The 12559-nt window shown below is 35.1% G+C and overlaps 1 protein-coding gene across 4 annotated transcripts in view; it reads left to right on the top strand.

The window, feature by feature from the left end:
- The window catches only part of MCTP1 (multiple C2 and transmembrane domain containing 1), a 596589-nt gene that overhangs the window by 407518 nt on the left and 176512 nt on the right, over window positions 1-12559 (top strand). For all 4 annotated transcript variants that reach the window (XM_030816935.1, XM_030816928.1, XM_030816920.1 and 1 more), the window contains one exon: window positions 3263-3356. In XM_030816935.1, coding sequence (XP_030672795.1) covers window positions 3263-3356 — 94 coding nt within the window. The remainder of the gene's footprint in view (window positions 1-3262; window positions 3357-12559) is intronic.

The raw sequence follows: 12559 nt of genomic DNA, 5'->3' as shown, positions 1-12559 counted from the left end.
CATTGATAAAAGGTGAGCGGTTCTAAGATGACAGCGAGTCATAAGGCTGGTGGTGTGACATTAATTTTCTCCATAACAGAGATGGAATAAGACGTCACGGTGACAAGCTGTCAATCAGCTCTGGCCCCTCAGAGCATCTCGATGCCATAGGATGGGGTATTGCCTCTCCCGTAATAGAGCTGAACTGAGATGCTCTCCCTGACAGCTGCTGCAGCCATAGAGAAAATATATTATACAGCCTTTCATTAAAAAAATAAAGAGGACTCCTCTCCAGAGCATTTCAATCTTTTCCCATCTATTGAGGGCTGAAAGGATTCACAGCAAATCATAGATTCCTCTGCTATGGAAATTTCTGGCTTCAGAAGCCATCCGGGTTTTTAGGCCTTCTAAAATAACCGTAAATAGCAAGGCAGGAATGCCTCTTGATGAATACCTCTTGATGAAGTTTTATTTTTAAACCAACATATTTATTTATTTATTTATTTATTTTTACTTCTTATTATAATCGATGTGTCACTGGCCTAAACTGTTGAAATTTGCAATAAATTATGGAGTGTCAGCTGACTTGGGGAAATGAAACCTTCAAACAATAATTACCACTCCAAATGGGAAGCAGAGGATCAGAGCCGAAGCACCTGAAGACAATGTGTCTGTGGAATGAGGCTACCAATGTGAAAGCATTCTCAGACATAAGGACTGATTATATTTGTTTTAGTCAAAATAGAACTTGATTTAAATTGCCTCTGAAAATTAAAGCACAGAAACCCTTTTTTGATAAAACTATTCCCCATCATTAGGGTCAGAGACTTACCTGATTTACAACATTATGTAAGCTCTGAGATAAGAAACTTTCCAAACTTGCTGTTACTGTAGGAATACAACGTGCCTACAAACGTCTGAATTATATTCTGCTGTCTAACGCCCCCACGGTGAAACCCTTCATTTACAGGAATTTAAATGGAGAGAGAAGTGCATTTTTACTGAACCTTGTCACCTGGGTATTTTAAATAGATTTTTGGTGATAAACAACTGTTTAAAAACAATAAAAGATTAACAGTTAATCCTCATGCTAAATACTCTTATAAAAAGTTAGGCTATGAGATTACTCATATATCCGCATTTCCTCCTCTCAATACACCAAGGTCATAGTTTCAGTGTAAACAATGACTGGTCATACGGGACTGATAAAATTCATATTGCAGTAAGCTTTTGCTTGTCAGTATTCTCACATTATTAATATGATGATGGGAATGCTTTTTACTCTAGTAACATTTTAATATATAACTTTATTATGCAAAAGTATGTTATGTTCTCTGGTTATGAAACATTTTATAAATTGTGAAAAAGAAGTACCTTTGATTTACAGAGTAGAAGTGCTGATCGTGTCATAAGAAAAATGCTATGAAGTGTAAATAAACAAATGCATATTAGCATTCTGTTGGTTCATTTTACTCTCAAAGTATTTGTGCCCATTAATTAGACTTCTGAATTATTGTATTGGTTTCCCTCTTTTAATTCCTTCAAGTGCTACACTTATAAAACATCACCATTATTAACTTATGAAGTGAAATAGATTTTATCATTTGGATCTGTTTTTTCTATTGAAGTTTCAATACTTCTGTACATACTAAAATAGCAAATAAAACTATAAATTTAAGAAAAATTTCCACTTTTGAATTTATTTTTACTCATCAATTTGATTGACTGTGAAAGATTGTGTATGTCTTTTACTTATGTAGAACTACAGTAGTCTTTTGAAATAAATACTAGAAAATAGTCTTTAGGTAATTTAATCCTCATCTAACCCATGCAATTTCCAAAACTCACCAAGAGGAAAATAGTAGAAAAAAATAATTAGTTTAATGTTGATCTTTTTATCCCCAAAGTCTGAAGAGTGTTATATATCCAACAACATGAGATTTAATATTGATAATTAGGCTGAGAGTGGTGGTTTCATGCCTGTAATCCCAACACTTTGGGAGCCAAGGGTGGAGGATCACTTGAGGCCAGGAATCAGAGACTATCCTGGGTAACATAGCAGGACCTTTTTCTACAGAATTTTAAATTTTTTCTTTTTTAAATTAACCAAATATGGTTGCACATGCTGGTAGTTGTAGCCACTCAGGAGGCTGAGGTGGAAGGAATGCTTGAGCCCAGGATTTGGAAGTTACAGTGAGCTATTATCATGCTACTGCACTCCAACCTGAGTTAGACCCTGTCTCTAAAAAAATAAAAATAAAAATAAATTTTAAAAAAGCCACTAATCTCCAAACCATTATATCTACAGATGAAAATATTTCTTGGAGTGGTTTGCTGGCTAGAGGAGACTGAAAAAGGAAGCAGACATATCTATTCCATAATTTATTGTTCAACATTTATTGACAATTATTTATGGGAGTAAATGTGTTTTTTTTAATTCTTTCAGAAAATCTACTTATATAGCAACAATTATCCACATAGAGGGGTGTGTGTGTGTGTGTGGTGTACATTCATGATGGTGGAAGGGTAATTTATACTGAAGAAACACAAATGACCCTTTGAACCCCTTATGCAGCATCAAAGTTTCCATTCTATACATACTACAATGGCATATAAAACTATGAATTTAAGAAAAATTACTCACTATTTTGAATTTATTTTTTTGAGTTGGAGTCTTGCCCTGTCACCCAGGCTGGAGTGCAGTGGCGCGATCTCAGCTCACTGCAACCTCTGCCTCCCAGGTTCAAGCAATTCTCTGCCTCAGCCTCCCGAGTAGCTGGGATTACAGGTGCCCGCCACCACGCCTGGCTAATTTTTTTTTGTATTTTTGGTAGAGATGGGGTTTCACCATCTTGGCCAAGCTGGTCTTGAACTCCTGACCTTGTGATCCACCCACCTCAGCTTCCCAAAGTGCTGGGATTACAGGCGTGAGCCACTGCTCCCAGCCTGAATTTATTTTTAGTCATCAATTTGATTTATTTTAAAAGATACTGTATATATCTTACTTATGTAAAACTACTTAAGTTCTTATGTAGAATTGCATAAGTCTTTTGAAATAAATACTAGAAAACAATCTTTAGGTAATTTAATCCTCAGCTAGCACGTGCAATTTCCAAAACTCACCAAGAGGAAAATAGTAAAAAAAAAAAAATTAATTAGTTTAATGTTGATTTTCTTACCTCCAGAGTCTGAAGATAAACTAAAAAATGTAATGTTTTCTCAGCACACTCTTTAAGACTCCTTGGGACTTCCCTTTTCTAATACTGATGTTGGGGTCTTTCAGAGCCCATTGAGGATATTTCACAACCTGAAAGATGTGGGATTTCTCCAGGTGAAAGTCATCAGAGCAGAAGGGTTAATGGCTGCTGACGTCACTGGTAAGAGATGATGCAATTCTCCTATTGCTCAGATCAAGCAGCACACAAGGTCTACACCATTTAATAATTCAACTTTGCATTTCACCTGATGGATCATCAAAGTAAATAATTTAAAGATTCAGGAATGATCTTAGAAATATTTGCCAACCCCCTGATTTTTATAGTATCTCTGCTTTTTAAAGGCAGGGTAATGTATTAAAACTAAACACTGAAAAGCAAAATGGCTTTTGAATTGTTGCCTTCTTCGAAGTTTAATCAATGTAGTAGGAATACTTCTTCCAGATATTGTTATTTCCAGGTATTGAACCAATGCTTTACAGAATCAGCTTCCCTCATAGCATCAACGCTTATAATTCAAACATGCATGAAATCTGTTGCATATTTCACTGAAAATTTTACGCGCATAATACTCAATAACTTGGTATGAACTCTTGATATTTGAGTTGCTGATCCAACTCATTAGTCGTTCAAATTCCCTGGCACATCCCAGAGATAATTTTGGGTCTAAACTAAGTCTCTAGATTGTTTGAAATTTCTTAAAGTAGGAAACAAGGCTGTACAAATGTCCACATTAGTTTTGTCTCTTAAAGCTTCCTGATTTGCATAATGCTATTTCTGTAACATATTAACAAACAGGCTGATGGCAATTATTTCATCAATTTCCAGAATTAAATCATTATTTTGAATTTATAACAATGTGACCATTCATTTATGATTTAATTTCATAAGGATTTGGGGGATGTTTATACTGTTCCTTAAATTATCCATCTCAAGTTAGACAATAAATAGGACTGGCTTGACCAATTTGTGCAAATTTCCCTGTTTCTGAAAGAAAATATCAACTTATCATTCTGGAAATATGCTTACCATTTTGAACATTCAGCCAGATAATCCTAACAAGGTAACAAACTTATTTCAAAGGAAGAAATGTGCTTTTTCTACCATCCAAGGACCTGAAATCACTGTGCACTTCTTTAATTCATTTAACAGAATCAAAAACAAATTAAAAGGTAACATGCCTTCAAATGAAAATAGCAGATGTTTGTTCCAAAACTGCAATATTTTTATATTTTAATATTTGCCTAGTAAGTGACCATGTGTGAGAAAATTTAAAATATTAGTTTACAGTTCCTTTAAAAAGGTAATTATCAACTCATTTGTAACCAAGAAGATGATAACAGTTGTCACATATTTTTTCAAAACAGGCATACCTGAAAATGGGAGAGTGGGTAGTTTGTAATATTTGCATATATGCTAATTTGGCTCCTTGTATAAAACAATTAATGTAAAATGTATACATTTTCCTACTTATGAAATTTCTTTCTAGTATGATTATAATCAAATTAATCTGGCACAATCATTTCTTTTAGAAAAATACAAGTACCATTTACTTCAAAAGCTTAGATACCTGCCCATTATAAAATTGGATAGAATTGTATAAGTTTGTCTTCTTTGGAGAGAAGCTGCCACTGATTTTCAAACTTCATGAATATGCAAACTAGATTAACCCAGTTGGCCTGTGTGCCACTATGGAAGTTAAAATACATGTTCTCTCAAAACTGGAAAAAAATAGAGATATTTCTCTCCTAATGGTTCTATGTAAATTGATGTGAATAACAATAGCCTTTCCCCTGGGGATTCAATGAGACATAATTTTCATTTGATAAAATGAACATTAATTTGGGGAATACTAAATAACAGAGTCTCCATTTTTTTCCTCCACTTTTAGAGATATAAATCTAATGATTCCCCATTTCATGCTGACCTTATAATCTAATGTGCTCTGAATTGAACAAGAGAGATGTTGAACTATTCAGGGGCAAAAAGATAATTCAGTCTTTGACCTTGCTCTCTCTTGGACCTTCTGTGGTCTTTACGACATTTGTGATGGTGGCAAAAATTGAAGACTATATATTTGAGTCAGAAATGTCTGCATATACTACCAATTTTAAAAATAATTTTTACTTTTGTAAAGGATACTTTATATATACACACACACGCACACATGTATCCTGATGCTTCCTTGTCTTTGTCATTAAATTTGGGACACAAGTAAGTTCTTTGTCTGCTTTCTGTTTTACTTGTTCAAAGAACTTTAAAGATATGATGTGCGTCTCAGTGGATAATGACAGTCAGCCTCTACAAGTTATTAGGCAATAGTTTGAAAAGAGGCAATTGACTAGCGCTGTCTTCAAATCCTCAAGTTAGGGTCCATTTAGGAATTTTGTCGATGTAGAGGGGAGATTTTAAATCACTGGTAACTGTCTGTGCTAAGGCAAGAATATTTTCTAACATGGTACAAATGAGCCTGTTACTGTAAGATACACGGTTGGTTTCAGAACACTTTTTCTAAATAAGTCTAACGAGACAAATTTATATTTGAACAACTTGGCTCTATTTTTTTAGATATTTTTAATGATCTGAACATAAAGTTAAACTCCCATTGTTTCAGCAAAAAATGTTAAATTATAATATTCCATCATTAGACATGAGCACAGGAAAGAAAGATTCTATAGTCTTTTAAGTAGCCATCAATCTTACTACAGTTACAAAGAATTTTTCCCTTTCAAAATGTAAAATTTTTCTTTTGTTACAACACATTCATTGAGAAACATTGTGATACTGTATTAACTCTCTGTGAATAAAGAGCAATTGAGACTCTCTTTGAATGAGTGAGTATAAAGCACAAATTACTTTTTAATGAAACCCTCAATTCTTTCCCTTTCCACAAAAAGCCTATAGCCTTGTTCAGCTGAACACTACTACAGTAGGTCACTTCAGTTAAGCCCCTAATAAACTGTTGATAGTCGAGGGTAGTTTTTTCTTCGGTCTCAATAGCCCAGTGTTGGACAGTGCACTTCAAATCATTAAGGTTAATACAGATTTAAAAAAGAGATTAACTCTGGTGGTTAAGGCCTCAATTTACAACTCCCACACATACACATGCATTGAGCAAGGCACAAGAGTGGATTGAAATTTCAGTCAAATTGTGGGCAGCTTTTCACAGCCTGAGAAAGTGGCACTCTGGTTTGAAAAGTTGGTCAGCTAAATTCTTCGTAAGGGAAAAAATTTGAGTCACTGAAAAATACCTCTCAGTACAACTTACTTACCTTTCAACTAACCAGTGAAAAGGTTAATGTCTTTCCGCACCATCAAAGCAAGACCTAGAGACTGTCTGGCCCCGCGTTCACTGGGGAAGATTCTCTCTGCAGCTAGATCAAGTTTTCCTTAAAGCTCTACACATTGTGAGGAAAGGCCAGTGGGGTGGGGTGTGGTGGGGTGGGGTGGGTGGCGGGAAAATATTTTTTCTTTGGGTGGTAGGAAATAGTTCATGTTATCATTTGTCTTTTTTAGCTTCTGATTGTTCTTTCCCTTGAGCAGGGCCTAATTTCTGCCTCAACAGAACATTCCAAGTCTCCTATATTGAGTGAGGCTTTCTTTGCAGAGTATTTAGACCTGGCCTATTGGTTCTTTCAAGTTCTAAGAGGAGAAGGAGAAAAGAGTTCTTCTCCTCCGCCCCTCCCCTTCATTTCATTTTCCCCTGGGTTCTGTCTCTCTTTCTCTCTGTTTTTTTTTTTTTTTTTCTGAGCTCCTAAGGAAGAGGTCGTAGCTTCCCCAGGGAGACCAGCCACTCAGTTTCAGAAACAGTGACATGGGAGAACTGTGAAACCCTTCAAAAGATGTCCTACCTTTTCACTGTACTGAAAGGTACACTAATATAAAACTTCTCCACCCCAGGTGAATTGATCTCTCAAATTAATGTACCATCTCCTTCAGGAAACAATAGAGGGAGAGGAAGAGAAAAAGGGGGAGAGAGAGAGAATTTTACAGTTAATAGAATGTGTCACTGAAATAGTCCCATTAAATGAGTGTATCTTTTTCTAAAACAAGGCTATGCATAAAGACTTGCGACTTGCCAGCCCCGTAGTCCGGAAACCTACCAGTTATTAAGAGAGATGTTTACTACCCCTTTATTTGCATAGACTTTTCCCATGTTTTTCTTTTGGAAAACTGTCTTCATTGTTGGAAAATATTTAAGTAACAAAACAGCAGAAAAAGACATGCTACAGTTTTTTTATCAGCTTCCGTGAGAGTCTTATTATCTTAAGAAATAACAGTTAGCAGCTCAGATTCATTAGCAGAGCTAAATTTAAGCCCCATTTGACAGGCTGCCTAGAAAACATTTTGTTTTGCTGTCTGTGGGCTTTAATTAAGATGTGTTCAATTTCAGTCCTCTTCAGTCTAGCTCCCGCCCCCCCAACCCCCACCCCCAACTTGCTGTGTCACAGACCGGCGATCAGACACTTTTAGATGGTCCGGCCCATGACTTTGACCTTCTGCGCAGTCCGGCGTTCCCTGGGGAACCGTTCAACTCATGAGGTCTGATTTCACACTTCCAGGATGCCTCAGCTCTCTTAACAATGACAGGGAGACAAAGCCCTTTAGAGCAGGCCGCATGGGGACTTGTTTAAATTGGAAACCAGAGAGGAGTCAAGGAACAAGGTTATGGGCTACAGAATAGTGCTTTTAATAAAGAGCTCACAGCTCTGGCTCAGCTCAAAGAGGTCTACCTCTGTACAATTAATTGAGCCATTTATCTGGAGCATCTTAGGCCTCTACTTTCTCACAGAATTGCGTGGTAAATATCAGCTAAGAAGCAAATCAGATATGCATGAAATGAATTTTAACACTTTGATTACTGTGCCTCCAGTCTTCATTAAAAGTAAATTTATTTGTATTTCTGACCTCATTATCAGGAGGCTGCCTGCATTTTTATTGGTTCCTGTGATTTCCAGCTTGAGTGTGTCATGAAGGTATATTTTATACAAGGATTTGGATTTATTATTCTTGATATTTTCCCTGAACATTATGGGTCTATTCAGAGAAAGAAAATGAAAAGGCAGCTGTACAGAAAAAGGCAAGACTGATCTTTGAAAGTTTTATATACAGTTGGAGAAATACCAAGCACATATACATGACATAGACAAGATATTGTCCTTTTAAAAAAATTAACTTTTGGTGGGTTACGCTAGCAAATAGCTTAAGACATATGTAATTGTTACTTCAAGTGCCCTGTAGAATACAATTGCTCAACTGGAAGAAGTCGCTAAGTTGCTTTTTAAAATAGGATTGTAGCAGTTTGAATTAATAGCATGTGCCTTTAATTGTCATCATCATATTTAATAAAATTGACGATGTCCGATAAATGCAGCCTTAGATATTACAATCATTCTTTAAAATTTATGTTGGAAGAAGATAAAATATAAAATCTTTAAGTTCTATGTAATTTCATTCAAAGAACTGTATAAAATATAGTGGAAGTCCTTCATCTTGGTATATTATCAGAGGTAAAATAATCTACCAAATAAAAGAGAGGATGTGCAAATAGTCATAGTTTCTTAACTTTACTATCTTAACATCTGAAAATTATATTGCTTGAAACAAAAACCCTAAGCTTTAACATAGAATATATAGGACATTCCTCAAGGAAAGTATGCTTTATTTCCATTATATAAGCTAATGTTCCATTTGCTTTTTAATAATTATGCTCATAGAAGACTTTTAAGCAGATAGTATACTATGAGAAGACATTTTATGCAATTTATAATGCATCAAAAATATACAACACCTGCTATTCTTATCATGGTAATATACCTGGTTTAGAAAACAATATTATATACATATACGTGATAAATGTATTAATACTATATAAATCTTTTCCTTAAGAATGGGCCTAAACAAATAAAAATATCACAGGGGAAGAAAGCAAATCATTGTTCTTCCTTCTTTTATGTCACCACATCTTACATACAAATAAAACTTACTTTCTTTAGTAATTGCATTTTTAAAACCTAGCCAAATTCTGATTATAGAAAAAGTGTTCTTCTAAAACCAAAGAGTTGTTATCAAATATCTCCAAAAAGAGGAATGAAAATGATAATTTAGCACAAGGGCTGATGAGGCCTGAATCTGAGACAGTGTTTTAAAGAGAATTACAGAAATCATGTGTGATTTATATGCAGGTCACATGGTTAGAAGATACTGCCCTGGAAGAATAGGTGGGATGACAAAAGAGATTAATAATTGGGTTTGATATGCACTAGAGGAGAAAGACTACGGGCTGAGAAAGTGGTGGTCCCACTATCAATGGGAAATGAGGGAAAGAGAAATACTATAAAATAATTAATCAGGCTCTGCAGAACAAAGATTACAAAATGATCCTTTGAGTAAAGAAATAGCAAATTGCTGATTTGGCTCAGAGGGCTAGCTCTAGGATTTCACTCAGTGCTTGAAGAAATACTTTCATGATGCTAGAATCATTGTTTAAAATTAAACTTTTAAAAAATATTTTGTTACATTACAACGTAATTGTGCAAATAAGTGATGTATTTTCTAGAACAATGGATCAAGGAAATGCTACAAATAGAGAGGATCTAGATTTAACTAGATTTTTTGAAAAAAAAAAAAAACTTACTACAGAGATACTTGGGTTAAACGATAGTATGGTTGGACTCGTGAATGACTAAATAGTCAAGCCTAAAGAGTAATTATTAAAGGATTGATGTCACTGGGGATGCCAAGTGGGTTACAGGACTCTGTCCTTGGTCTAAGCTGTTCAATGTGTTTACTAATTACTTTGAGGAGGTAATTGACTGCTTTCTTATCAAAGTTGCTAGGAGGGCTACTTAATTCATTGTATGTGAGACCAGTATATGTATACAATCCTATACTACAGACAAATAATAGGCTTAATTCAACAAGATGAACATTAAAAAGTGTAAATCCAAAGTCTTTCCTGAGTACTAAACTGTGATATCTTGCTTTAACCATAGAAAATAAAGAGGAGACTTTAGGATTTGAGTTGAGTTTAAACTCCATGAGAGCAAATTATACATACATCAATTCTGTTACATTGAATAAAGGTGAAATGTTGAGAGTGGACTCATCAGATATGCTGGGGTATGAATCCAGTTTGTGAATACTCTTTAAAGAAGGACATTGACTAACCAGAATATATTTTCAACTGGTATATCTGGTGTTTTAAAATCAAGTCAATTGAGAATAGTGCTGGAATGACGATAATAACAATAATAATGACAACTAACATTTACTGAGCCCTGATCACATGTCAGACACTAACCTGAGCTTGGTGCAAGAATTATCATACATAACTAATCTTACAACAACCTTATTAGGGACTATTATTATTCCCACTTTATAATTTGGAAAACTGAAGAGGCATGGAGAGGTTAGGTAACTCTTCCATGATCAACACACACACACACCAGCTTGTAAATGGCAGGGCAGGCATGCTGATCTAGATCTTTCCACAAAAGCCACTGATGTATTTGTACTGGAGAAAAGAAGAACTTGAGGCCATATGATTTCTTTTATCAATTATCCAAAGGCCTGTCATGAGGAGAATGTAGATAAGAGCTAGCAAGGGGGGTAAATGGCCAAGGTTTAGCTCCAAAGAGCAAACTTTCTTCTAGAAAATTTAATCAGAAGGGGATTTATAATAAAATATTAAATAAATCACAGAATCTTTGGGGGGCAGGAAGGGCCTAAGAAAAGAGACTCTAAGTTCAGTCTCTAGAGGTTAGTTCTAAAGCCACATGGCAGAACCAAGGAGTTGTTGACATTAACGAGTTGAGAAGACAACTGTGACAACTGATACATGACCCCTGCTTGCAGTCTGCAGCAGTAAAATCGACTCCATGTGCTCTCACTTAATTGAATTCTAATATCAAGTCTTAGGCAAGAACATCTGATTCATGCAACCTAAATCACATCTACATCTCTAGCTGCAAGGGAATCTAGAAATGTCACTTTAGGCTTAATGTCCTCTATAGATCAGGAAGAGACACTAGCAAGTAGTTAGAATGGATGCTCAGCAAGCCATCCACAGTGTCCAGCAGAGGACAGCAGATAATGAACATTGATCACATATTCCCTATGTGATAGATGCTGTACCCTCCCTTCATGCCTATCATTTCATTAAGATTTTCTAATTACTACAGAACGCAAATTATAGAATAGATAAAAAGCTACAGAGACATAATTTTATACACGATGTGAAGAAACATTTTCCACAAATTACAATTGCCAACAAAAAATAGATCCAAAGATTCTTGTAGAGGTAATGATTTCCACATTACTAAAACTTTCAAAGCAGAGCCTGAAGGACTACCTGGTTGCAGAGATGATGCAAGCCCTGGATGACGTTTTGAACTTGACCTCTAAGATTTATTTCCAAGCCTTCAGATTCTAAGATATTGTAGCAGGTACCAAGATAAATAACAGACTCCTGGATGAGATATTTTGTAAAAGAGAAATAAAGAGACAAAGACATTATTCTAAAGGCAAAGACTTAACAGATGACAATTTTCAGTTATTGCCTTTAATTAGTTTTTAAAAATGTATTTAAAATGTTTAATCACCTAATAGAGTACTTAATTTTTTTAAGCATAAAAAGTTATTTCACTGCAAAAGGTCTCTCCAGCTAATTAATTTACTTATAGGAAAGCTTATCTGAAACCTCATGCTTTTCTGCAGGGAGGTCTAATTGAGTATATATTTACTATAAGTCCTAAAGTATCTAACAAGCCTTGCAAAAACAAAGGAAATTCTAATGTATTTTTATTCTCATTTTAGACCAAACAACTTTTGTGTTTCTAAGCTTGTAACGAATCACTTGCATATAGTTTCTATATTAAATATGAATTGAAAATGAAGTATTTAAATGTTCTTACCATAATTTATCTAAGCTGTTAAAAGCTTAGGCATAATTTTCTCACAGCCTCTTCTCATTTTATAGGTCCCATAGTCTCCTTCCTCTTTCTTTTCCAGTTTCTCATCTGTCTCCTTTCCCTTCTTATTCTTCTGTCATAAATTTTGAGCTTCCCAACATATATCAATATGGTTCAATTCCAAGACTCAAGAATGCATCTAGTTACACACAATTCTGTAAATATTCTTTTGCAGATAGTTCTATATCCCAGGGGAAATAAATTCATATTTACATTGAGCTTTACCTATTTCCATTAGCTTTGGGTCTCAGGGTGTGGTTCAGGAACCTCTGGGGATCCCCAAGCCCCATTCAGGGATCTCTGAAGCCAAAACTATCTTCATAATAATACTAATGTATTATTTGCCTTTTTTATTCTCATTCTTTCGTGAGTGTACAATGGAGTTTTCCAAGG

Source organism: Nomascus leucogenys, chromosome 2 (genome assembly GCF_006542625.1).
Source record: "Nomascus leucogenys isolate Asia chromosome 2, Asia_NLE_v1, whole genome shotgun sequence".
NCBI lineage: Eukaryota > Metazoa > Chordata > Mammalia > Primates > Hylobatidae > Nomascus > Nomascus leucogenys.
Note: the sequence above shows the minus strand (reverse complement) of the source record. Positions and strands in the feature narration are given on the sequence as shown.